At 42.7% G+C, this 26,447-nt stretch overlaps 1 protein-coding gene across 6 annotated transcripts in view; it reads left to right on the plus strand.

Annotated features, from left to right (window-relative positions):
• Positions 1-26,447, plus strand: part of ATP13A5 (ATPase 13A5) — a 127,071-nt gene that overhangs the window by 41,853 nt on the left and 58,771 nt on the right. For all 6 annotated transcript variants that reach the window (XM_070072357.1, XM_070072359.1, XM_070072361.1 and 3 more), the window contains exons 10-17: positions 509-679; positions 3,178-3,335; positions 4,860-5,048; positions 12,016-12,077; positions 15,228-15,378; positions 18,122-18,208; positions 18,812-18,968; positions 21,047-21,164. In XM_070072357.1, the coding sequence (XP_069928458.1) occupies positions 509-679; positions 3,178-3,335; positions 4,860-5,048; positions 12,016-12,077; positions 15,228-15,378; positions 18,122-18,208; positions 18,812-18,968; positions 21,047-21,164 (1,093 nt within the window). The remainder of the gene's footprint in view (positions 1-508; positions 680-3,177; positions 3,336-4,859; positions 5,049-12,015; positions 12,078-15,227; positions 15,379-18,121; positions 18,209-18,811; positions 18,969-21,046; positions 21,165-26,447) is intronic.

Consider the following 26,447-nt stretch of genomic DNA (forward strand, 5'->3'; position numbering starts at 1 on the left):
CCTGGAAATGATGTGGACGACCACACCTAGCTCAACTCACTGAGCTTAGGAGGTCGCTCTGTGTGTCATTATATTCCCAGAACGCAGCACAGGATAAGTGCTGAAAAATATTTGGTGAGTGAGCAGGTAAATGAGTGGGTGCGTGAGTAAGTTAGTGACAGGAGAGCAATGACCATCTGTGTACTTTATAGCTCCTTCATTGCCTAAAATGGTGCTGGGCTTGACACATACTTGGTAGAATAGTTACTGACAACTCAGCTCTCGTAGTCTGCTTTGTAGATTATGGCAAGAAGTCACACAGGCTAGCTGTAGGAAAGATGAGTCTGTCTTCAATAAATATCTGAACAGAATCAAGTCCACCAACATCCCTAAGAACAATCATCAGAATCATGGAATACGGGTATTAAGACAGCATTTGTAGCGGTTTGTAACTCTTGAAATTGGCAAGTTCTGGTTTTCAGTAACTACTTGAATTTACTTAGAATAAACCAAATACCGTCTTCTTTAGGAGAAAGTATCCCTGTCACCAAGACACCACTGCCCCAGATGGAGAACACCATGCCCTGGAAATCACACAGCTTGGAGGATTACCGGAAACACGTCCTTTTCTGTGGGACGGAAGTTATCCTGGTCAAGCCCTCTGGGCAGGGGCCTGTAAGGGCAGTCGTTTTGCAAACAGGTTAGTGGATCCCACTTTTGTAAGCTCATTCCTTGTTTTGAAGTGGGGAAGAGTTGGAGTTGCGAAATCTTGTAGAGGATTACAGAGTCTGCCACATCTGGTAATGGCCGTCACATCCTTCCAATCAATTGTATTCTAAGTTGTCCCCATTTGTAACCACATAACTCATTGTTGAAACCCTTGTACGTCATGAAGGATAAAGAGGGATGAAGCAAATTTCTTTAAAGACAAAGCCATGCTCCTGTCTTTGGTTGTGTACATAGCCCTCTCCTCTTTTCCCTCTGCATTTCCCCTGAGGATTACCAAGAAAGCGGTGTCAACCGCAGTGACTGTGAGGATTTGCTCCTTTCCAAGACTTGCTTTCTGGGCTGAATTTCCAACTCTCTACTGGATACCTCCACCTGCATGCCCTATAGAGACATCGAGTTAAGCAAACAAGCGTGAGACCTTGCTCCTCCATTGCTTCTTTCTGCTAACAGCATCACCATCTAGCTAGTGGTAACACCTCATTTCCTCCCATACCAAATGGGGTACCAGATCACAAAGATTCTACAAATTCTCCCTGAATCCTGGCTCCTGTGTTTCATCTCCATGGTTGGTGTTTTGTGCTGGATTTCATCATCTCACGTCTAAACTATTAGAATAGAAACAGTCTTTTGACTGTTTCCTTTTTATTGGCCCCAACTTTTATCTAACGTGACCTTCAATCTGTCACCTAGGCACATTTCCAAGACACAGTTTGGACCAGCTGGGACCTATCATGCCTGAAGCTTGTGTTACAGCTAGCCATGAGAGTCCCAGTCTTTCACGCTTTTCTCCACCAAGGCCTTCTGTGCCTGGTCCTGGTTTATCATTTCTGCCACCCCACAGAGTCACATAGTCACAGGTACAAGATATACTTTGAACCTTGGTATTGCTGGGTTTGGTTTGGTCTGTGATTCAATAACTGAACATTTTTTTAAATATGCATTTATTTATTTGAAAGTTAGAGTTACAGAGGGAAAGAGGGAAAGACAGAGAAAGGGGGAAACACAGAGATCTTCCATCCACTGGTTCACTCCCCCAGATGGCCGCAATGGCCAGGGCTGGGCGAGGTCAAAGCCTGGAGCCAGGAGCTTTGTCTGGACCTACCACATGGGTGGCAGGGCCCGAACACTTGGGCCATCTTCTGCTGCGTTTCCCAGGACAATAGTATGGACCTGGATGAGAAGTGGAGCAGCTGGAACGTAAATGGGCACCCATATGGGATGCTGGCATCGTAGACGGTGGCTTTACTGGCTATACCACAAACCCATCCTCACTGAACATTTTTTAAATTAAAATGCAAAGTTTTTTAAATGTTAAACCTCTTTAGTGGGCATTAGAGCATCCCCCGGTCTACTACCTAAACAGAGGCTAACAGTAACACATGCTGGAAATCCCATGATTACTCATAAAATGCTCAGGCAGAGAGGGTTAGAGGAAACCATTCTTCTCCTCCACAAGCAGCAAAGCCATGTTTGAGGATACCAAGCATCCATCAACAATGGGGATAAGGCATGATTTACAGTTACAGGACTGCCTCATCTCTAGAACAGAACAGGAAAAGATTTTAACCAGTAATTTAGATGCTAACGAGTGTGCACTATGTGCTATGCACTTAAGACGACAGAAGAACTTTGAGATAACCCTGAAGAAAGTCATGGTCTGCTGCAGGAGACAGCTGGACATACAGCTAACTGCAACATGGAGAGAAAAAAGCCATAAGACTAAGAGTCATGGAGACTCCAGAGAGTGAGAAGTACTGCTTTTGGTGCATGGCGCAGGAGTAGAGTTCTGGAAACGTTGATTTGTCGAGGAGGCATTTTGAGCCATGCCTGATGGAGTGCGGAGGGTTTAGCCAATCATATCAGAGCTGGAAAGACTTGCTAGTGGTTGCTTCCAGAGCACAAAAGAAGGAGTGCCCAGGGGTCTCCCAGGGCCAGTGAGCAGCTAAGAGATCAGTCCCGCAAGCTAGGAGCAGATCAGAGGGAAGGGGACCTTGAGAGCCATGCCTGGAAATTTGAACTTCACTCTAAGAAAATGGGGGTTGCAGCAGGTGTTTGAGCATGAGAATGACATGATCAGACTTGCCTTGTGCATTCCTTTTTATTTTTGCTCTTTTTCAACACATGCATCTATTTTCAACATATATCTGTTTTAAAGTCTTTTCTCAGCATCTCACTTTCTTTGATTCTTCAGCTCCTTAGTCCTCTTTTCCTCCACCTTGTGAGTGAGCGAGGAGCTGCCCCTTGTGAGCCACTGAGGCACTGATGCTTTGAGCAAGAGAAATCAAACAGAGCAACGTGAATGCCGAGGCTTGCTCCTGCTGGCCTGTAACAGCAAGGAATGCAAGCACACTGCGAAATCCCGGCATGCTGTTTCCATTCCGTACTCCAATGAGTCACTTAACAATTCTTAATCATTCAAACCACTTTCAGATTAGGAGAAACTAAATTAATGTGATTATCTTCATGTAGGTTATAACACAGCCAAAGGGGACTTGGTGAGATCCATCCTCTACCCCCGGCCTCTGAACTTCAAACTATACAGTGATGCCTTCAAGTTCATGGTATTCCTGGCCTGCCTTGGTGTCCTGGGCTTTTTCTATGCCCTAGGGGTATACATGTACCATGAAGTAAGTATCAAAGTTTTTTAATAGTACAGCTTTTTCAAAAAGCTTGTCCTGTCTCAAGAGGATTAGGCAAAGCTACCTCTTGATTCCATTGGGCAAAGGGCATGTCCGATTGTCATTGTTACTGAACTTGGATCTGTGTTTCCAATACTCAAAAAAAATAAGTGTATGGCTAAAATGATGGTTAGTTTTAAAAAAGTGTAGGCAAGGTTGTAGAGGGTAGAAGCCTTAATATTGAGAGCATGTGAGAAATCTCTGAGCACAGCTTTGTGGACTGCCTCTGCAGACCTGGCAGGGACCCTGACACATAAGAATCGGCCTGATGCTATCATACAGGGCTCACGTATTTGTGCCCTGGTGCCTGGTGCCTGACAAACAAAGGTTCAGATCCTCATTCTTAGTAGCATGTAGCCTTGAGGAAGTTTTTTTTTTTTTTTTTTTTTTTTTTTTTTGGACAGGCGGCAGAGTTAGACAGTGAGAGAGACAGAGTGAAAGGTCTTCCCTCTGTTGGTTCACCCCCCAAATGGCCGCTACTGCCCGCGTGCTGCGCTGATCCGAAGCCAGGAGCCAGGCGCCCCCTCCTGGTCTCCCATGCGGGTGCAGGGCCCAAGCACTTGGGCCATCCTCCACTGCCTTCCCGGGCCACAGCAGAGAACTGGACTGGAAGAGAAGCAACCGGGACAGAATCTGGAGCCCCAACCGTGACTAGAACCCAGAGTGCTGGCGCCGCAGGCGGAGGATTAGCCTAGTGAGCCACAGTGCTGGCCGAGGAAGTTGTTTAATATTTCATGCCCAGGTTCCCTCATCTGTTAAGTGGAGAAAATAACAAGTATTTATATTCTCAGCTGGTTGGGAAGAATAATTAAATAAGATATCTATCCCAACACATCACCTGCTCCAGTGTTACAGTCAAGTGAGGGAAAGCTCATTTGATGATTGTCTTCCCTACAGCTATGGCGAGAGCTAAGCAGAATCTTGTTCTAGATCTGGTGGGTTGGCATTCGATCAATCTGTGTTTTGAGCACAGCACCTTCTCTGTGTCCGAGTCTGTGCTAGGCCTTCTTTCTAGAATGAATTCTACAATGAATTCGCAGATGAATTCAAAGCTGAATGAGCCACAGCTGCCGCACCCAAGAAATTTGGCCACTGAGCCAAGAGATTTAGACACCGATGGCCAAGGCACTGAGTTAAATATCACAGCCCAAGTTTAGCTCCAGCGTCCTGGGAGCCTCCATTGTGCTTGAAAGTAGGAAGAGCAGAGAAGGCATGGTGTTTAAGCAGAGGGGATGCCAGGAGGAGAGAGAGTCAGGAAAGGGCGGAGTGGACTTGGAATAGAGGAGGGGTCTCCTTGCTTCTGCACTGGGAGGTAATGCACCTTTCCTTAGTCTCAGCCAGGAGGAGGCTAAGCCCTGCAGCAGAGCTGGAGAGCCCGCTCATGCTGCCTGAGGGCTCTAGAGTTCCTCGTGGGCTGCAGGGGAAGGTGCCCAGAAGTAAGTTAACCTGCATGCCTACTCCTCCCCTCCCCAGGTGCCTCCAAAGGACACTGCAACCATGGCCCTGATCCTCCTCACTGTCACTGTGCCCCCTGTGCTGCCAGCTGCCCTGACCATGGGGATCGTGTATGCCCAGAAGAGGCTGAAGAAGAAGGAAATCTTCTGCATCTCGCCCCAGAGAATCAACATGTGTGGGCAAATCAACCTTGTGTGCTTTGACAAAGTATGATCTGAAATTCTGGGTTGGAGGTTAATGGTTTCAAGGTGCCCCAGGGTTGGGGAGGGCCTTGGAGGGGAACGCTGATGCCAGAGGAAGTGACTGAGTTAATGGGAGATGATGTTCTAGAAGCCTGCTTCATGGACTCTTCAGATAGTGGCTTAGCGGTCACATCATGATCCTTTTCTTGTGAAATTTAGTATTTTGCTCCTGTTCCGCACTTTAAAATAATCTGTTACTATAATGGCTTCTGTGGCTGATTGATTTTTTCTGGCAAAAAGTGTGAGGAAGCTTTCTGTTCCCTGAAGCACTTTTCTGTAGCTGAAGTGAACACAGCACTTTCTTCCTGTCTGCTTCTGGAAAGGAAAAAGGAGGGCGCCCAGTGGCCTGGGTTCGCATCCTCCTGCCATTGCTTTCCTCTTTGCTCTGGACTAAGGGAATTGACTCTGCATAGGGACCTGGAAAGGTGGCAGTGGAGGAGCAGATGCTGGGTCATGGGGGTGGGAGCAGGGAGGTGCACTGCTGCTAAGGGGGCAGGTCCCAAAAAAGCAGGTCCTATGGGGCACCTGGGGAAATGTCAGGGTTAGCTGCATGCTGTCCAAACCCTGCCCTCAGCTTGGACAGGTCACCTTGCCTCCTTGCTCCCTCTTTCTCTTCAATTCATTTGCATTTGAAGCATCTATGTTTTGCCAGGTTCTAGTTAACCCCCCTTGTCAGAGGGCCACTGCTCTGTACAGTGCTGGTGGAGAGACCCATTCATGAGTAGCTCCCGACTCTTGAGCAGCAGAAGGAAGAAGCAGGGAGACAGGAGTGTAGACGTGATCATGTCACAAGACGCGCGCTTCATAGACACGTGAGGAACACATCAGGCACAGTGGTTACAGCCCCTCCCCAGGTGGGAGGCAAGCTTTGATCATCAGAGTAGGCCGCAAGCTCAGAGGTGAGCAAAATGAAGGCAGGGCTGTGACGGGCCTGCGGCTTGTGGGGAACAGAAGCTACTGAGCTGTAGCTAAAAAGGAGGTTGTTTGCTAGAGAATGAAGTGGAAGAGAGGGATCCCAAGTTAAGGGCCTGATATGCCAAGGGAGGCAGTGGGACCTTGTCTTGGAGGAGAATGGAAGCCCTTCTCATTGTGTAAGATAAATACAGTGACATTTGTATAGGTGTTTTGTTTATTCTATGTTGCTGGAAGCAATCAACCGAGGCCGGTGTCACAGACAGGCTAAGAATTCACCAGAGCATGTAGAGAGCAGCAGTTAGGTTTGTTGAACACACTGCAAGGGAGCAGTGAGCATACAGGTGAGGTAGGGATTGGTTACTGCTGTAACACAGAGGGGTGCACCTGTAGTGTCAGTCCCTTCTTAGGGTGACTGTTGCCATATGCTTGCAAGGGGACAGTAGGCAGGACAGTCAGTGTCTATTACAAAGTGGACTACAATCAAAGGAGTATATTTGTAACTTCAATAGTTCCTCACTGAGAATGGATTTTCTAGAGGTGAACTGAATTAGTCTGTTCAGAAGGGGAGGCCCAAGGGTTAGAGCAAAGAGGAGAAATATTAGCAGAATCATTAGGGGCAGGAGAGAAAATAGAACTTACAGTTGAAATCTGAATTGTTTGTTCCTAGGTGTCACATTTCTTGATCAGCAAATGTAGGCATAAATGTTCATGAAGAATTATCAGGTTGTCACAGGTGGCTGTTATTCTCAGACACATCAGCCAGCCTTGGGTGACAATGTGTGAGAATAGGAAGTATCATGTCCCATTGGTATCTCTTTTGAAATGGGGCCCTCTGTAGAGGGTGTAATTCTAATAGACTTGCTGTGTGAGTTACTATCAGGAAATCATGCAGAAGAACCCTTCCTTTATAACCTCTTGGTGTTACCTAATTTTGTTTAAGGTTGACACCAGTGACACCGTCTTGATTTTCATTCCCTTCTTGAGATCAATAGCATTTTCTGAGCACATGTATGATCTGTCACCCTGGAGCTGGGTTCTGTGTTTCCCTCATTGCAGACTGAATTAGACCTGGCTGCTGATCTGGTCCAACATTGACAGAGACTATTTGACCACCAGCAGTCAGTGTCAGAAACCATTTCAGCCACATTTGAGCAGCAAAGAGAATTTAGAAGGAGTGGCGCTTAGGTTAACTTTACCTGGAGTCCACTGTTAGACTTAGCTTTATCTGTTCTATAGGCACAAGTCATCATCTCAGAATGCCAGGGCAGCATTATCTTGTTGAGAATTGCAGTTCTGTAGCCCTGAGCTCAAAAAGGAAAATATATTATGAAACCAAAAAAAGTATCAAGATTAGCAAGATTACAAACAATGAGTTAAACTTTAAAAGCATGTGTAGTATAGTTTGTTGATCTGCATTAAGCTAGTAACAAAAGTTGCTTTATCATATAATAATCTCAGATTTGAAAAATTCGCAAACTGAAATGTTATTCCAAGGCAGATTTAGATTTTTAAACTATAGTTCCTAATCTTTTGAAATTTTAGGGGTTACTAAGAAGTGACAACTCCATTTACTCACTGCAATGCTGAGGGCCCATGAGGCCAGACATCCTATGCATGATTTTTAGATTTGCCAGTGTTTTCAACTATATCTTGTTTTGAGTAGAATAGATTCTTACTGAACTTATGAAACAATCACATTGCCATGAAAAACCAAATAGCCTCATAAGTTTTGAATTCCGGAGGAATTAAGTAGAGTAGAAAAGGTAAACCCTTTTATCTCTTTACCAAAGCACAGCAAACAAAAGAAATCACAGGAAAGTTTTCTTGAACCTAGAAGCTGAGGCATTCAAATACAGAGCAAACAATCTTTCCATCCATTTTAAAGCAGTCAGAAACCTGCAGTCAAGAACATTTGTTAACGCTTTAAGACTCAGCTTTCCCAAGAGGAACTTGAAAACACCAGAGAGCGCAAGAGATTTTACCTGAGAAGTCTGAATTTAACAGAGTGCAGAGAACGCAAGAGATTACCTTAAAGCTTACAGCAGAGATGGAGTTGAAGGGCCCATGTTTCCATTTTGGAAGTTTTTATTGGGGCTAAACAAAATAAAACTAGAAATATTTATTTTTTGGGTCTGGTGTTAAACTAATCCAAATTAAGGCGACTGTGGCATTCTTCAAAACCCATTTAACTAGGGAGCAGGGCGCAGGGTGACTGTGTTAGTGGGGCACCCCTCTACGGAAGGGGAGCTACTGATGCTGCTTTGGTGGAAAGAAGCTTGGATACTTCCTCAAGAAGGAAAGACTCTGATGCTGGTGAGCAAATCCAGGTCGGAAAGGGACCAACAAAGAGAGCCAGTCCATGATGGTTTACCAGAGTGTCAGCCCAAAAAGGAAGGCAAATGCTGGGCTTTCAACCTCGGTGAAGGACAAAGGGAGCCTATAGTGGAATAGAAGGGGTCCTCACTCCTAAGGGCGATTGGTACCAAGCACCCAAGAATGGAGACCTTCCGAATCCAACAGAGATTCACCCTGGCTAACAATCCTCAGTTGCCCCTGCACAGGCAAGCTGTTCTCTGAGACAGAGCATGGAGAAGCCAGGTCCTCACCCGTGATTGCAATGGGTACGAGGTGTGTGAGAACAGGAGTCTTTCATTTCTTCCAGAGAGTGGCCCTTGCCAGAAACTTTCAGTTGCTCCTGCACTGGCAAACTGGTTGCTGAAGACCAGACAGAAAAGGAAGCTCTGAGCGTGATCAGGGGGACAATGGCATGTGTGGGTTCTCACAGATGAGCTGCTGCTGCCTGTTGGGCCACACTTTGGAGGCTGGCTCCTGTGATCAGAAAAGTCCCCATATGGGTCGTCAAAATGTCAAGGGAAGCTACTGATGGAGGCCAGCATAGGGGATACTGCCCTGGGGGCCAACCTCCACATTCTATATGGAGGAATTGGCAAGATGGGATGGGAGGGAAGGGGTTAGAGGGAGGAGACCATCTGAGGACAACTGAGGAGATCACTCATGGTCTTAGACAATGAGGACAAGGATGGAGAGACACCAGGAGTAGATTTGACAAGTGTGGGGAGTCTTGGTCCTACTTGGAAGTGGTCTATATCTTAGACAACATCAGTCCTTCTCTTCCTGTTTCATTTGTAAAAGAAAGTCCTCAGTTATCACCAGTCAGGGGCCAGAATGGCTAATGTCAAAACAGCTTCATGTTAGATTCAGGATCAGATAACAACTCCCTGGAAGTTTTCTTTTTCTTTTTTTCTTTTTTTTTTTTTTTTTTTTTTTTTTTTTTTTTTTTGACAGGCAGAGTGGACAGTGAGAGAGAGAGACAGAGAGAAAGGTCTTCCTTTTGCCGTTGGTTCACCCTCCAATGGCCGGCACAGCCGGTGCGCTGCGGCCAGCGCACCGCGCTGATCCGATGGCAGGAGCCAGGAGCCAGGTGCTTCTCCTGGTCTCCCATGGGGTGCAGGGCCCAAGCACCTGGGCCATCCTCCATTGCACTCCCTGGCCACAGCAGAGAGCTGGCCTGGAAGAGGGGCAACCGGGACAGAATCCAGCGCCCCGATCGGGACTAGAACCCTATGTGCCGGCGCTGCTAGGTGGAGGATTAGCCTAGTGAGCCGCGGCGCCGGCCTGGAAGTTTTCTAATGGGGATTCTTCTACCTTACCCAGCAGTCTAGAGTATAGGAGGGAGATGGATAAAACATATTCATTACATATTTGTTTCAGAACTAATTTGTTCCAGCAGCTGTTCCTTTTACTTCCTGTCTCAAACTGTGTTATCAGGAGCTTCTCTGCTATGTTGGTGGACTTTCTTGGACTTTCTCCTGGACTTTCTTGGTCAAATACCATATGGCTCGATGGCACATGACAGTGCCAAGACCTCTGGCTTGGGAATCAGTAAAAGAAGTCCAGTGCTGAATCCGACCCTTAGCTTCTGGGTGGATTTTTAGTCCAAGAAGGCTAGACCTCAGTTTTCTTTGAGTTTCTTTCAAGTGTTCACATTAGAAAACTCTATCACCATGATGTTGCAATAAAGCACTTCACAATTAATAGAATTTCCATCTAGTATTGTTTCAATCCAGGTCTATTCGTGGGCTTCTGAGTACACAAGATTACTCCAAAAAGTCCATAAAAAGTGAAATTCAAAGATAAGTTTATTTTGGTTCAAAATATTTTAAAATCCAGGCACTCGAGGAAACATCAGAAAGTTCATGGAAAACATCTATTATTAAAAAAAACTGTACATGAATTTCAAAAGTTTTTACATCAAAATAAACTTCTCTTTGAATTCCATTCTCATGAACTTTTTGATATCCTCTTGTATTTGTTCCCACGTGTATTTCTATTTTATGTTGGACTGTTATATATTCTCTATGACAAGCTCTTTTTGTTCAAGCCTGGGCTTGTATTTATGCTAAGAGGTTTTCTTTTTCTATCTCATTCCCTTTAGAACCTCAACTATAATTTAATTTTCCTTCTAGTTTTTGTTAGTTTTATTGAATAAGGATCATTTTCACATAGAGAAATTATGTACTTCCATTTCTGTTCTGCTTCAGAAACATCTCTGTTTTCATGTTTGAAATATTGATGTTTAAAAACATAATCTTGTCATCAGGAAACTATTTCCGTTTGAATTAACTTGCTGTTTTTGAAATGGAACAACTCAAGAGGATTTGGAAACTAAACACACACTTTGGGGCCCTATAACATGAGGGAGATAAATGAAGCAAATAGCTTTAAAAAAAAGTTGCTCAAGGGATAACTCATGCCAACATGTTAGCTCTTTCTTTGTGACGTCCGAATGAATTAATGAAACAAAGACTCCTTCCTTTTTTTAATCTAGAACCCCAGAACAGGCATTTGTCTTTCCACATGCCTTGCATAATCCACCTAACAAATCTAGTGATGGAAGATTCCAGAAGGACTGCATTCTGGTCCTGCATCTAAAATCTATAGTCCACTGTGTTCTTGGGGCTGCTTACTTCACATCTAACCTGTGTTTGCTTGTACTACTGTCATGAGATGGACTGTCAGCACTGCACCTTAAAACATTATGCTAATGTGAAATGCTATGGGTAAAGATGACGTCATTTGATGGAAAACTAAAAAATTCAGTGTCTTATAACAGCGATGATCTTAAAAAGTCATGTGAGAGGTTGGAGTGTCAGTGTTGAAACATGGTGTTCCATGGTGCTTGGGAACATTGCCCTGCTTGGGTAGTGCTGAGGCAGTGGTGGCCGCTCCACTTACCCTCCTCACCTTGGGCATTCAACAGGCCCAGTGTGGTGGGATTCCACACCAAGGCACATGGTTGAGTTAATGGGTGACTATGAGCCAATGAGGAAATAGAAGTGATAGTGCTGAGTTCTGTTTTGCTCCGTCTGCTATAATATCTGACAAATACTCTCACATAATACAGCAAATCACATCTCCTGACCATTTTCTTCTTTATTGAACAATAAAACTCATTCATGGACATTAATTAATATTTGTTATTAGCACTCAGTTTCTCTCTACAGTCTCAAAGTCCTTTATCAACATTTCATTATCAATCTAGACAGTCATCATTTTTAGAAAAATTACTGCAAGCCAGATGGCAAACTGTGAACTAAACCGTCTTGGAAAGAAAGAAAAAATTTTGAGCTCTGCTTTGGAAAAACAAGAGTTGCCAATTAAAGCGTCTAACTTGGGCTGGTTTTGTTGAGTTGTCATGTACTAAACCTCCTCCGTTTAACAACACAGCATTCACAACAATAAACAAACAGAACCAAAGAAAAACACTTGCATTTTGTTGTCAAAGTTAGAAACTAGAATCACTAATTATGAACATGAGATTCCAGGGATCATTTATCACCTGATTTAAAACTGGATGTTTACAAACATGGGATTTTGACACCTGGATCTACCGTTATTTTTTTGGAAGCTTGGGATTGTTTGTTTTATTTTTTTTTAATCATCATATAATTAAAAACTTGAAATCTTATGCTAATCCCAATTTAATTTTTATGCAGACTGGCACTCTAACAGAAGATGGGTTGGACCTCTGGGGGACTGTCCCTACTGCTGACAACTGGTAGGTCCCTCAAGTGGAGATGGGGTGTGTGATTGGTGAGGCTGCTTTGGTGGTATTCAAATAATCCCTCCCTTCTTGAGGGATGTATATATAAAATAATTGGCTGGAACCCACTCCCAGTTATTCTAACTTGTTTAATTAAATGAGTTCTAAGTTCAGAATCAGATAAGGAGAGTAGATCTTCAAAGTCCACATGAAAAATGAAATAGAATAAGGTGGGTAATTAAGGGGCTAAATGAATATAACAGAGAAATAAGTGGAATTGAGACCAGGCTTAATTAAAAACTACAAAAGCTTCTTTCTGGATGGTTTAGTGGGGCAGGTATTGGGGGTGGGAGTATTTCCAGGAAGGAATGGCTCCATCTCTTCCCTGAAGGTGGGATAAAAAATTACAAATTACAAATGCACCCTCTTTGAATGTACAACACTGACTATGGGAATTTTGCTATTGAGACAGATATAGCAGAATGAAGAGAAGCAGCAATAAGGATTTATTCAAGTGGCACAGTCCTGACTTTTATAACATCATGGGTAGAGGTAGAAATTTATTGTGACATTCAGCCGGCGCCACGGCTCACTAGCCTAATCCTCCACCTTGCGGCACCAGCACACCGGGTTCTAGTCCCGGTCGGGGTGCCGGATTCTGTCCTGGTTGCCCCTCTTCCAGGCCAGCTCTCTGCTGTGGCCCAGGAGTGCAGTGGAGGATGGCCCAAGTGCTTGGGCCCTGCACCCCATGGGAAACCAGGAGAAGCACCTGGCTCCTGCCATCGGATCAGCACGGTGCGCCGGCCGCAGCACGCTGGCCACGGCGACCATTGGAGGGTGAACCAACGGCAAAAGGAAGACCTTTCTCTCTGTCTCTCTCTCTCTCTCTCACTGTCCAAAAAAGGAAGACCTTTCTCTCTGTCTCTCTCTCACTGCCTGTCAAAAAAAAAAAAAAAAAAAAAAAAAAAAGAAAAAAAGAAAAAAGAAATTAGTTGTGACATTCAGTGGATCAAAGAAAGTCACTTGATTGGTATGCCCCTTGGGACCAATTTTGATGGATGTGCAGTTAGAAATTTTAGAGTGGCTAAAAGCTGGCAGTGGGTAGAGGCAAGTACAATCACATAGATGTCTACCCCAGAAAGGGCTGGAGGGGGAACCGGGCCCCTCCACAGACAGTATCCCCAAGCTCTATCTCCACTCTGCTGGACTGAGGCCAATATGAGTGATGGTCACCACTGCTGTTAGCCTTGAGATACCCTATTTTGGCTCCAAACAGTGGCTGATGCTGCTGAAGTCAGCAAATGTCCTTTATGCTCTAGAATCCAGGACACGAAGGACATGAATATGAATAGAAGCAGTGCATCAAAGTAGAACCAGAGCAGACAGGACACTGAATTCCACACTAAGAAGTTTGGACTTCATCAGCCAGAGCATAGGGAGCCTTTGATGGTTTTGATCATAAGGGTTATGAGACTGTAGCTCCATCTAAGCACACAGGGACTCCTCTAGAAAGTGATGAAGCCAGCTGCAACGTGGACACCAGATAAAAAGGCAGCCAGTGTGCCGTTGCAGAAGATACTCTGGGTTGGGGCTCGGTGAACTACCTGCAAGCTCACCCTACACAAGTGTCTCTGCTCTGTCCCAGCCAGATCTTCGTCCAGCCAGGCCGGGCCTCTGTTGACTAAAGCAGTGCAAGGAGAAAAGGCTGCTTGCAGCTTCCGTCCCTCAACTCCCTCCCTTGCCCTAGCACTCTGAAGCTTTGGGGGATATGGAAACAGCGAGATACAACCCAACCACTATTCAGTTCTAAGGTGGGGGGAGAGGAAGGTGAACATTACCAGTCCGTCCTGCCCAGGAAGACAGCAGGTGCGAGGTCCAGGCTGGGAGTTTCAGGAAATGGACCATACTACATACAGGGGTGACCAGTGAGCACCCTTGGAGCTCAAGCATGCTCTTGCTTACCTGAAACCGCCAGGCAGGCTTCTTCCTAATCCTACCGCCCTATTTATCCAGAGACTTCTGGCCTAGGGCACATGGTGTTTTAGAGGTGGCTCTATAGGATGTGCAGCGGCAGCTCTGAGCTGCCTGTTCTGCCTTCTAGAAACGCCGCCATTGTGTGGGCTGATTACAAGTAACTCAACAAATTCCCTGTGATGACATCTAAACCCTCTGCAGTTACAGTATTGATTGACCAGTGGCAAACTGTTGAGAAGAAAATTCATGTCTAACTCAAAGAAGGGTTTTTATAAATATCACTCTGCAGGCAGAATGGTCTGGTTAAAACTGTAAAGAAATTGAGTGAGCAAGGGTTTGAGGGTAGTGAAATCTCTGGTCTAGGAGAGAAATAGCAAGAAGTTTAAGTTGGCTCTAGAATCCAAGGCACGAAGGACATAAGGAAGAGTGGAAGATATAGATGTAGGTAGAACTGGAGCAGAGAGGTGTCGCTCCCCCTCTTCATGGAGGAATGACACCAAACCCTGCCTAGGCTTCATATCCGAGTCACGGCACCATTATGTCGCTCCCCCTCTTCTTGGAGGAACGACACAGGACCCTGCGCTGTTCTTTCGTCTGCTCGGCCCTCCCCAGGTTTGCTGCTGGTTCTTCCCGGGTTGGCTACCGACCCTTCCACCTCCGTGGAAGGGCGGTTCCCCCCGCCACACTCCCCACTTCCGCAGGGGAGCGGCATACCGCCGGCCGGCTCTCTCGGGGGCTGCACAGGTGTTCCCCTTAGATGTTCCTCTTAGATGTTCCTCGTGCATGGTGTCTCTCTCCTCCTTTATAGTCCTCCTCCACCAATCCTAACTCGGCTGCCCACACGCCGAGTACGCTGCTCTCCAATCAGGAGCAAGTCCTACAGTTTATTGGCTGAACTGGAGGCAGCTGTGTAGAAGCTGTTTTCTCCTCTCCCAGCACCATATTGTGGGAGAGCAGATGCATAGAATAAGTCTTAATTCCAGTAACTTAGTCTAGTCCAAGTTGCTCCCCACAAGAGGACATTGCATACCAAGTTAGAGTTTGGACTTTATCAGATGGAGTGTGGGGAGCTTTTGAAGGGATTGGAGCATAAAAGTTAGGTGATCATAGCTCTAATCTTAGTAAGATTAAGGGAAGTATGTGAAAAATATTTTATTGAAAATTTTAACTTTTAAATATTTTCTCCACCAGTTTCCAAAGAATCCACAGCTTTGTCTCAGGCAAGGCTTTGCCATGGGGGCAACTGTGTGCCGCCATGGCCAGCTGCCACTCTCTGATCCTCCTTGATGGGACCATCCAGGGAGACCCTCTGGACCTCAAAATGTTTGAGGGCACTGCTTGGGTAAGATGGGAGTTCGTTCCACTGAGTGAGCAGAACTTGAACAAATCCTTACTAGGGCTATGGCGGCATTTTCCCTTCTCTCTTTCACTTACATAAAGGGAACAAATTTCATGTATTTCATATATACATACAGCTTTAAGAGCCTAATGATGCTTCCCATCCTACCCTCTCTGCCTTTCTCACTCCCACCCTAACTCCTCCTCTTTTTCTTCTTTTTCTTTTAATCTTTACAATGACATATTTTCAAGTTACTTTATAATCATAAGGTTAAAAACCAGAGAAGATTCACAGTAATGCATGAATGTGGGTTTGATCCCACCAGCATTTCCCAAGCACTGCTCCAAAGAACTCTGCTAATGAATGCAACATGAAAGAGGGATCCATGATCAAATGAGCGTAGACACAGTTGTTTAAACAAAGTTAGGCAGATATCTTGACTGTAGGATTTTTTTTAATATATGGTGATGTCATGTGAATACTCAAGAGGGAGTATAATATGCAGCATTTACCAAAACTTTCTGACAATTAAGCCTTACTGATAGGCCATAATATCGTACAAATGTTCTCCAAACAATCCTCAGAGAAATAGTCCGTTGAAGCAGTGCCATTGAGCCCAGAAAATGCAGCTCTGCAACTGAGGAACTCAGTGGTTGATTTTATTTTGTTTACGTTTAAATAGCCACAAGTGGCTGTGAGCTCTGTTTTGTACACCACAGGCCTAGACACGGAACAGGGGGACCGTTGTGCCAACTGGCTCAATTTCCTGAGCTGGATATGAATGGCAATTAGAGGGTAGAAACTCATCATGGGTTCTGAAGACACAGTGTGAAGAGCTCTGCCCTCTGCCACACTCTGGCTGCAGGATCCCGAATCCAAAACCAAGATTGAGTGTCTTCCCTCATCTGTGCGTTGGGTATAGCAATGCCTCATTTGTGGACGTGTGGTGAGCTTTGAGAAGATGAACATCAAGGGGCTTTGAAGACTATTAAATGACAAACAAATAGAAGATATTCTTTCATTTGTCCCTTAGTTTGTTAATTACATTTGCTGCCCTCCACAAAAAGCAAAGCAAAATAAAACAAAACTAAATATATGTGGCCAATCTATATAGCTGAAAAAGAATGGAAGCAATTGTAGGATCATGATGGACACCTCGAAAGAAGCTGATAGAGGGGCTGGCACTGTGGCTTTTCAGTTGGTTAATCCTCTGCCTGCGGTGTCAGCATCCCATATGGGCTCCGTGTTCTAGTCCAGGTTGCTCCTCTTCCAGTCCAGCTCTCTGCTGTGGCCCACGAGGGCAGTGGAGGATGGCCCAGGTGTTGGGCCCCTGCACCTGGTTGGGAGACCAGAAGAAGCACCTGGCTCCTGACTTCGGATCGGCATAGCACCGGCTGTAGAGGCCATTTGGGGAGTGAACCAACGGAAGGAAGATCTTTCTCTCTATCTCTCTCTCTCTCACTGTCTATAACTCTACTGTCAAATAAAAAAAAAGAAGCTGAGAGAATGTTTGCTAGGGGGAAATTTTTAGCTTTTTAAAGGCCAAATTAATAAAAGGACAAGTACAGTAATAGGGGAATTTGTTGATATCAGAAAGTTAAAGTGAGAATACTTGCTGTGAAGAGATTGCGGACACAAAGCAAAACAGTAATAAGTCTCCTGGATCTTGATAGACAAGATCCAGTGTCCTCATTATAAAGCCATGTCCTTAACAATGTCCCTGAAATTGACATGGGGCTGTGTTGCAGAGTCCTTGATGTTGTATGTGAGCTTGATCCTGGTCCTAGGTAGTGTCCCTTCTCCATCAGAAGATGGTTGATCTAAAGAAGCTGGGATCTTTAGAAGCATATATCTTTAGTGCTAGCTCTGTAAGAACAATTGTACCTACCTCAAACAAAGAACAAAAATTCAGGATTGTTCACTTAAAAGAAGTTTAAAGCTGGGTCAGAAGCAGTTTCAAGTTAAATATCCTTTGGCAGTTAGGAACATTCCACTAAACATAAGGGGAAAGGAACATGTTCTTACAAACTCCTGAGAATTTCAGTGCTAGAAGGGGTGTCAGGATACTTTTCAGAAGAAATTGATGTCTGGAGAAATGAAGGGATATGCTCAAAGTTAAGCAAGTTAATTGACGTAGTGGCAACTGGATAATATCTTCTATTTTCTGACCTTTAATCTTTAATGTATGACTGTCTTTCCCATATTGTAATGTTAGTTATAGTGTCTTTTCAATGCTATTATCTTCTATTGTAACATCCAAAGATTATAAATTTTCATATGTGACTCTAATTTGCTAGCAGCTGACTTGTTAACTCTCTAGTTAACTAAATTAGGAGAGTAGCATAGATACAGCATAAAGAAGTGATTCCATTGTAACCAGGCCCGCTTCTGTGTCATCTGAAATATACCATGCTAAGCAGTGTTGGAGGGTAGATCTGCCTGCATCCATCCTCCTGTTACTCAGCACAACCACTTAGGAGAAGTCACTGAGCTGTAGCTAACACTTCTTTACCAGTGATACTTAAAATGTATTCATAATATTTCTGGCTTTTTGACATTCTACAATAAGTTCCTTAATATGAATCAGCACAACAGCCATTTGACAATGAGTGCATTAAGATAATTGGCCTGAAAGAAAATATGTGAAAAGGGCTTTGAAGAGATTGAAGTGTTATGCAAATAAGAAATATTTCTTTCTTATTATTTTTCTCCAAGGAATCTTATGCATGTTTTCATTTTATAACAGAAAATGGAAGAGCACAATGTAGACTCCTGCAAATTTGGGTTGTCAGCTTCCAACATAACAATAAAACCGGGACCCAAAGCCAGTCAGGTATTATGTGCTTCTTCATATCATGTGATTCTTACCCCTTAGACCTGGTGAAACTTCTCTGACTTTTGCATACTTTTATATTCCTATTACTTGGCCTTATCCTAACAATTTTCATTGGTTTGGTCACTTCTGAACTCATCCATGAATTTATTGAACAAATACTGAATAGTTATGCATGCTGAGGCACTTTTCCAGGTTTTAAAAATAAAATGTGATGGGCCCTGTGCTGGAGGAACACAGAGAGACTGGGAGAAAACTCAATTTAGGCCCAAATTAGTGTTGTAGGTATGCCAAGTGCTGTAACAAAGGCTGAAGAAAGAACTGTGGGAGACAGAGGTGGGAGTGACCTGGAGAGGAGACCTGAGAGCTTGGCCTGGAAGGTGATCAGGGTTTCAACAGACAGTCAAGGGATAGGGTCTTGCAGGCCAGACAGCTCATGGAGGGAATTACCTAAGAAGCAACCAGACAAACCTGAATATTGTGACAAATGCACCACTTCATGGTGTTGCTGGGCTCATTCCAAGGCAAACCCCTTTGGTTCTTGCGCATCTGCTAGACATCGTCTAAAGCTCTAAAAGCTCACTTTCTTTGATGCCCATGTAGAGTCCTGTGGAAGCCATCACCATTTTGCGTCAGTTTCCCTTTTCCTCGAGTCTGCAGAGGATGTCTGTGATTGCTCGGCTGGCCGGGGAAGATCACTGCCATGTGTACATGAAAGGAGCCCCGGAGATGGTGGCCAAGTTCTGCAGATCTGATACAGGTACTGGCATGTTTCTCTCTCCAGAGGTGAAATGTTTTAGAAGACCAAGCACCTAAAGCAAACACACACACACACACACACACACACCCTACACACACAAAGCTGCATGGTCCATGAATGGCACGGTGGTTGTTTTCTAGGTAGGTAGAAAGGGGGCCCAGTTGATCCTGTAAAGTAAGAGTGACGATTTCAAGGCACAGAGACAGAGAGTAATTTCTGGCCATCGTTCAGGCAGAAAAGTACAATCCCCATGAGGTACCAGGGAGCATCAGGACCCAGAAAAGGGGTCGATCCAGGGGTCAGAGAACCAGGTAGGGTGAGAATGAGCAGCAATTAGAAGGAATCAAAGGGGAAGTTCTGCATCCTAGACTGGTTTCACAGACAAGGGACTCAGACAGATTGATGGAAGGAGAATAGAGAGAAAATAAATCTTTTAGAAAAAAAGTGATTAGAGGAAATTAGATCATATTAGAGCAGGCTAATTGATCATTTTCACAGCAATTTCATCTTTCTGGGCCAGGTTTCGAGCTGTTTTGTATTGTCTCTTAGTTTTACAAGCATATGCATTCTCTAAGCAGCAGCCAAATTTATAATATTCTTGCATTCAAATGAGTTCATTTGGATAAAATTGGCCTTTTTTCATCCCATCTTTCATCTATATTCTCCTTATGATAGTTGATAGCCATCAACTTGTGTACAGAATTCCCGATTTGGCAAATGGTTGCTTGAATTTCTTTATTTGGAGTCTGTTTTTAACCTTAGAGATACCTCCTTTTTCTCTTTGATCATCCTCATAACTCCCACTACTTCTAGCTTTCACAGATCATAGACTAAGCTTTGTTTTGTTTTGCTTTATGTTTTGTTTTGTTTGCAACCACATGGACAAAAGTGAGCATCATGTGGACATTTAAACTGATATCTGCTGCACTTGCTCTGTCAGTAAGAATTTGGACCACTACTTGCCACCGCTTCTCCTTGGGTTGTCCTTCCAAATCATCCTGTGGTCCCAACATTTGATCTTTGACATATGCTAATGCCATCTTCAGTGACTTAAGAAATAGAGAATTAGTGGCATCACTGAAGCTAGATCCCTACTTCAGGGAGTATGTTAGAATTATAGAAAGACTGAAATAAGTGGGGACATAGAGATCTGCAGCCCTTTTATTTAGTAGATGAAAAGTTGAGGTGCAGAAAAGACGTGATCTGATCAGGGACAGAAAGCCAGTTGGGATGGAATGGAGATTAGAACTTGTTTGATTATCTAAAACACTTACCCATCCTCACACCAACTGTGCTGTGCTTTGTTCAATAGCTTTATAAGATTTATAAATATATGAAAATAGTTGCAATTTCTGTGGCAAAACATAAACATTTGCATAATGTCATTATCCAAAACCAGGGTTGGACAACTTTTCTGTACAGAGCCAGAGCACAGATATTTTAGGTTTGGCCAGCTACATAGTATCTATCTCAGCTACTCAACTATGCCTTTGTAGATCCAAAGCTATCATAGACAATAAGCAAACAAATGGGCATGACTGGATTACAATTAAACTTTATTTACAAAAGCAAATGGTGGTCAGATTTGGCCTGTGCTTCACAGTTTACTGACCCATGATCTAGAAAATTGTGTTTCTCTCATTTCATCCACGTAGACATAGTCCAATGGTCTATTCTCACTGAACCCAGCTGTATTTGAAACCTGATTTGTGTAACACTATATGTGTACTGTAATAAAATACAATAGATGGGCTGGTGTAAACAATAGAAATTTATTTCTCATAGTTCTAGAGGCTTGGAAGTCCAATATCAAGGTGCTGATCAATTCGGATCCTGCTGAGGGGAGCCAAATTTTTCAGGTTTGCATATGTCTGCTTCTTGCTGTGTCCTCACATAGAGAAGAGAGAAAGAGAGAGAGAGGAAGAGAGAAAGATCATGTGTGTGTTCTCAGGGCACTAACCCCATTCATGAGGGTTCCACCCTCACAAATTAATTACTTCCTTGCATCCTAGAATCTGTCTTAGGAGTGGGAAACCTTCAACTTGACTTCACACTTGCCCCTTCCTCTCTTCTGACAGTGCCCAGGAATTTCCCACAGGAGCTGAGGAATTACACAGTGCAAGGCTTCCGTGTTATCGCCCTTGCCCATAAAACCTTGAAGATGAAGAAGCTTTCAGAAGTGGAGCATTTATCCAGGTAAGGGCCTTGGAAATTGGCACAAGGTCAGATGCTGTGCACATGAAGTGAATGAGTGTGTACTCTGTAGGGGGACAGAGGAACAGCTCAAGTCACTGGGAGGTCTCTTGAAGATAGAGAAGCAATCACATTCAGACTCTGAATCAGAGCTGATCAATTATAGGTGAGGCTGGGTCATGATGCTGGTTGAAATTTCTGACTCATATATGCCAACGTGGTATCTCTGTCCTGCTCTACATCATGTCCACCATGATCTCAGCTCTAATCCCACCAAAAACCACTCAATCCTTTAACATTAGAGCATTCTGTGACTGACTTACTTGGTGTTCCATCTATAGAGACATTGAGAGGAGACAGCACTTTGAAAGATTTTCAGAATCCTGAGACTTGGCTTCTATCAGGTATCAATACTATACCTTCTTAAGAGCTGGGGCAGTACTGAGTGCAAATGGAAGAAATAAAATGTGGTATCCTTAATTACACTAAGAGGATAAATTGTCCTCATGAGAGGATAATGTGTAGATTATTTTTTCACTCAGTATTCCTCAGCTTTTTAAAAAAAATCTTTAACATTTTATTATAAAAGTTACCAAATGTACACAAAAGTACAAACAAAATGAACCTCACATCAGATATTTCCATAGCCATTAATTTTTTTTCTGCCACATCTGCTTCTTCTATGCGGCCTTTCTGTTTTTTGTTTTTTTTTTTTTTAGATTTATTTATTTATTTGAAAGGCAGAGTTGCACAGAGAAAGAAGGAAAGACAGAGAGAGAGAGGTCTTCCATCTTCTGGTTCACTCCCTAATTGGCTGCAATGGCTGGATCTGTGCTGATCCAAAGTTAGGAGTCAGGAGCTTCTTCCGGGTCTCCCATGTGGGTGCAGGGGCCCAAAGACTTGAGCCATCCTCCACTGCTTTCCCAGGCCATAACAGAGAGCTGAATCAGAAGTGGGGCAGCTGGGAATCGAAATGGCGCCCATATGGGATGCTGGCACTTCAGGTGGTGGCCCCACCTGCTATGCCATAGCGCCAGCCCATCCATTTTTAAAGATTTATTATATTTATTTGAAAGACAGAGTTACAGAGAGAATTAGAGAGAGAGAGAGAGAGACTGAGAGAGGGATCTTCCATCCATTGTTTCACTCCCCAAAAAGCAGCAATATCAGGAGCAGAGCCAATCCAAAGCCAGGAGGCAGGAGATTCTTCCAGGTCTCCCAAATGGGGGCAGGGGTCCAAGGATTTGGGTCAGCATCTGTTGCTTTCTGATGTACATTAGCAGGGAGCTGGGTCAGAAGTGGAGAGGCTGGAATTTGAACTGGTGCCCTTATGGGATGCTGAAACTGCAGGCTGGGGCTTTAACCCACTGCACTACAGTGCTCGACCCCTAAGCTATATTATGAGTTCCAATAATCTCTTGCTGTAGTCTTTTGTGACCCTGTATGTACAATCATGTCATATGAAAGCAGAGATAATTTGACTTGCTCTTTCCAATTTGTATCCCTTTGATTTCTTTTTCTTGCTAAATTGCTCTTATTAAAACTTCCAGAACTATATTGAACAGCAGTTGTGATATTGGGCATCTTTTATGGTTCTGGATCTTCGTGAAAGGGCTTCCAAAATTTTCTCCATTCAATATGATGCAGGCTGTGGGTTTGTCATAGATTGCCTTGATTGTGTTGAGGAATGTTCTTTCTATATCCAATTTGTGTAAGGTTTTTATCATGAAAGGGTGTTGTATTTTATCAAATGCTTTCTTTTCATCTATTGAGATGATTATATGATTTTTATTCTTCAATTTGTTAATGTTATATATCAAATATATTTATTTGCATATGTTTAATCATCCCTCTTGATCCAAGTGAATCTTTCTGCTGTTTTGTTGGATTTGATTAGCTAGTAATTTGTTTATGATTTTTGTATCAATGCTCATCAGGGATATTGAGCATAATTCTCTTTCTCTCTTGTATTTTTTCTGGTTTTGGAGTTAAGATGATGTTGGCCTCTAGAAGGATATTGGGAGAATTCCCTCCATTAAAACTATTTGAATATACTGAGAAGAATTGGAGTTAGCTTTTCTTTAATGGTTTTATAGAGTTATCAATAAAGCCATCTGGTTCTTGGCTTTTATTTATTGTTAGAATCTTTGTTATTGACTTAATCTCTGTCTTAGTTATTGGTCAGTTTTAGTTTTCTATGCCTTCCTGACTCAAGGTTGGTAGATTGTGTGTGTCCAGGAATCTATTCAATTCTTCTAGGTTTCATGATTTGGTGACAAATAGCTTCTTGTAGTAATTTCTGATGATTCTTTTTATTTCTTTGGTAACCACTATAATACCTCCTTTTTCATCTCTGATTACATTAATCTGGGTCTTATCCCTTTTTTTTCATTAGTTGGGCCAAAGATGTATCAGTTTTCTTTATCTTTTTAAACAATCGAGTCTTCATTTCACTTAATGTGTTTTATCTTTTTGAAACACAATTTTGTTTAATTCTTTTGTAATTTTAATGATTCCTGTCTTCTGACCAATTTTGGGTTTGTTTTTTATTGTTCTTCTAAGTGCTTGAGATCCATTTTTAGATCATTTATTTGATGCTTTTCCAATTTCTTGATGTAGGCACTTATTGCTACAATTTTCTTAACACTGTACTGCTTTTGCTGTGTCCCATAAGTTTTTATGAGCTGTGTTGTCATCTTTATTCATTTCTAGAAATATTTTAATTTTCATTTTGATTACTTCTCTGGCCCACTGTTCATTCAAGAGCATATTGTTCAGTCTCCATGTTTGTGCGTATTTTCTAGCATTACTTTTATTGTTAATTTCCAGATTCTTTTCATTGTGGTCCAAAAAGATACATGGTATGATTTCTTTTTTTAAGCAATTATTTTAATAAAAGAAGAAGAAAGAGCAGTAGTATGACAAAGCTTGAGAAACAAGATGCTTGCATTTTGGTTTTTTGTTTGTTTTTTTAAAAACTTTTATTTAATAAATATAAATTTTGACAGTACAACTTTTGGATTAGAGTGATTTTCCCCCCCATAACCATACCCACCCACAAACCATCCCATCTCCTACTCACTCTCCCATCCCATTCTTCATTAAGATTCATTTTTAATTATATTTATATACAGAAGATCAACTTAGTATATACTAAGTAGAGATTTCAATAGTTTGCACCCACACAGACATACAAAATATAAAGTACTGTTTGAATACTAGTTTTACCATTAATTCACATTGAACAACACATTAAGGACAGAGATCCTACATGGGGAGTAAGTTCACAGTGACTCCTGTTGTTGATTTAACAATTGACACTCTTATTTATGGCTTCAGTAATCACCCTAGGCTCTTGTCATGAGTTGCCAAGGCTATGGAAGCCTTTTGAGTTCGCCAACTCTGATCTTATTTAGATAAGGCTATAGTCAAAGTAGAAGTTCTGTCTCTTCTCTTCAGAGAAAGGTACCTCCTTCTTTGATGGCTCATTCTTTCTGCTGGGATCTCACTCACAGAGATCTTTCATTTAGGTAATACTTTTTTTTTTTGCCACAATGTCATGGGATTTTTAGCCAAATCCATATGCCTTAAGGGCTGATTCTGAGGCCAGAGTGCTGTTTAGGGCATCTGCCATTCTATGAGTCTGTTGTGTATCCCATTTCCCATGTTGAATCGTTCTCTCCTTTTTAATTATATCAGTTATTTTTAGCAGACACTGTTCTTGTTTATGAGATCCATTTGACACTTAATCCTATCTTTATGATCAATTATGAACTTAACCTGATCACTTTGACTAGTAAGATGGCATTGGCACATGCCAACTTAATGGGATTTGGAATCCTATGGTACATTTCTTGTTTTACCATTAGGGGTAAGTCTGAGTGAGCATGTGCTGAACTGTACGTCTCCTCCCTTTCTTATTCCCGCTCTTATTTTTATCAGGGATCACTTTTCAGTTAAATTTAAAAACCTAAAAATAATTGTGTGCTATTAACAAGTTCAACCAATGGTATCAAGTAAAACAAGAAAATATCAAAAGGATAAAATAATAAGCTGTTCTTTGACAGTCAGGACAAGGGCTGATCAAGTCATTGTTTCTCATAGTGTCAGTTTCACTTCTACAGGTTTCCTTTTAGGTGCTCAGTTAATTGTCACAAATCAGGGGGAACATTTGGGACTGGCTTATTTCACTCAGATTCCTCCATTTTTTTGCAAATGAATTGACTTCATTTTTTTTGTACCACTGTATAGTATTCTATAAACTACATATCCCATAATTTCTTTATCCAGTCTTCTGTTGATGGGCATTCCATGTCTTATCTATTGTGAATTGAGCTGCAATAAACATTGAGGTGCAGATAGCTGTTTTATTTGCCAATTTAATTTCCCTTGGGTAAATTCGAGGAGTGGGGTGGCTGGATAAAGTGGTAGGGCTATATTCATGTTTCTGAGGAATCTCCAAACTGTCTTCCATAATGGCTTTACCAGTTTGCATTCCCACCAACAGTGCATTAGTGTGCTTTTCCCCCATATCCTCGCCAGCATTTGTATCCCTTTAATTTCTTTTTCTTGCCTAATGGCTCTGGCTAAAAGTTCCAGTACTATATTGAATAGCAATGGAGAGAGTGGACATCCCTGTCTGGTATCAGATCTCAGTGGAAATGCTTCCAACTTTTCTCTATTCAATAGGATGCTGGCCATGGTTTTTTCATAAATTGCCTTAATTGTGTTGAGGAATGTTCCTGCTATACCCAATTTGCTTAGAGTTTTCATCATGAATGGTGTTGTATTTTATCAAATGCTTTCTCTGCATCTATTGAGGTAATCATATGGGTTTTCTTCTGCAGTTTGTTAATGTGGTGTTTCATATTGATTGATTTGCAAGTGTTGAACCATCCCTGCATAGCAGGGATAAATCCTACGCGGTCTGGGTGGATGATTTTACTGATGTGTTGTTGAATTCTATTGGCTAGAATTTTATTGAGGATTTTTGGTTCTATATTCATCAGGGAAATTGGTCTTTAATTCTCTTTCTCTGCTGCATCTGTTTCAGGTTTAGGAATCAAAGTGATGCTAGCTTTGTAGAAAGAATTTGGGAGAATTCCCTCTCTTTCAATTATTTTGCATAGCTTGAGAAGAATTCCAGTTAGTTCTTTAAGTGTCTGGTAGAATTCAGCAGTGAATCCATCCAGTCCTGGGCTTTTCTTTGTTGGGAGGGCCTTTATTACTGATTCAATTTCTGGCTCGGTTATGGGTCTGCTTAGGTTTTCTATGTCTTCGTGGTTC

This window comes from Oryctolagus cuniculus, chromosome 4 (genome assembly GCF_964237555.1).
Source record: "Oryctolagus cuniculus chromosome 4, mOryCun1.1, whole genome shotgun sequence".
NCBI lineage: Eukaryota > Metazoa > Chordata > Mammalia > Lagomorpha > Leporidae > Oryctolagus > Oryctolagus cuniculus.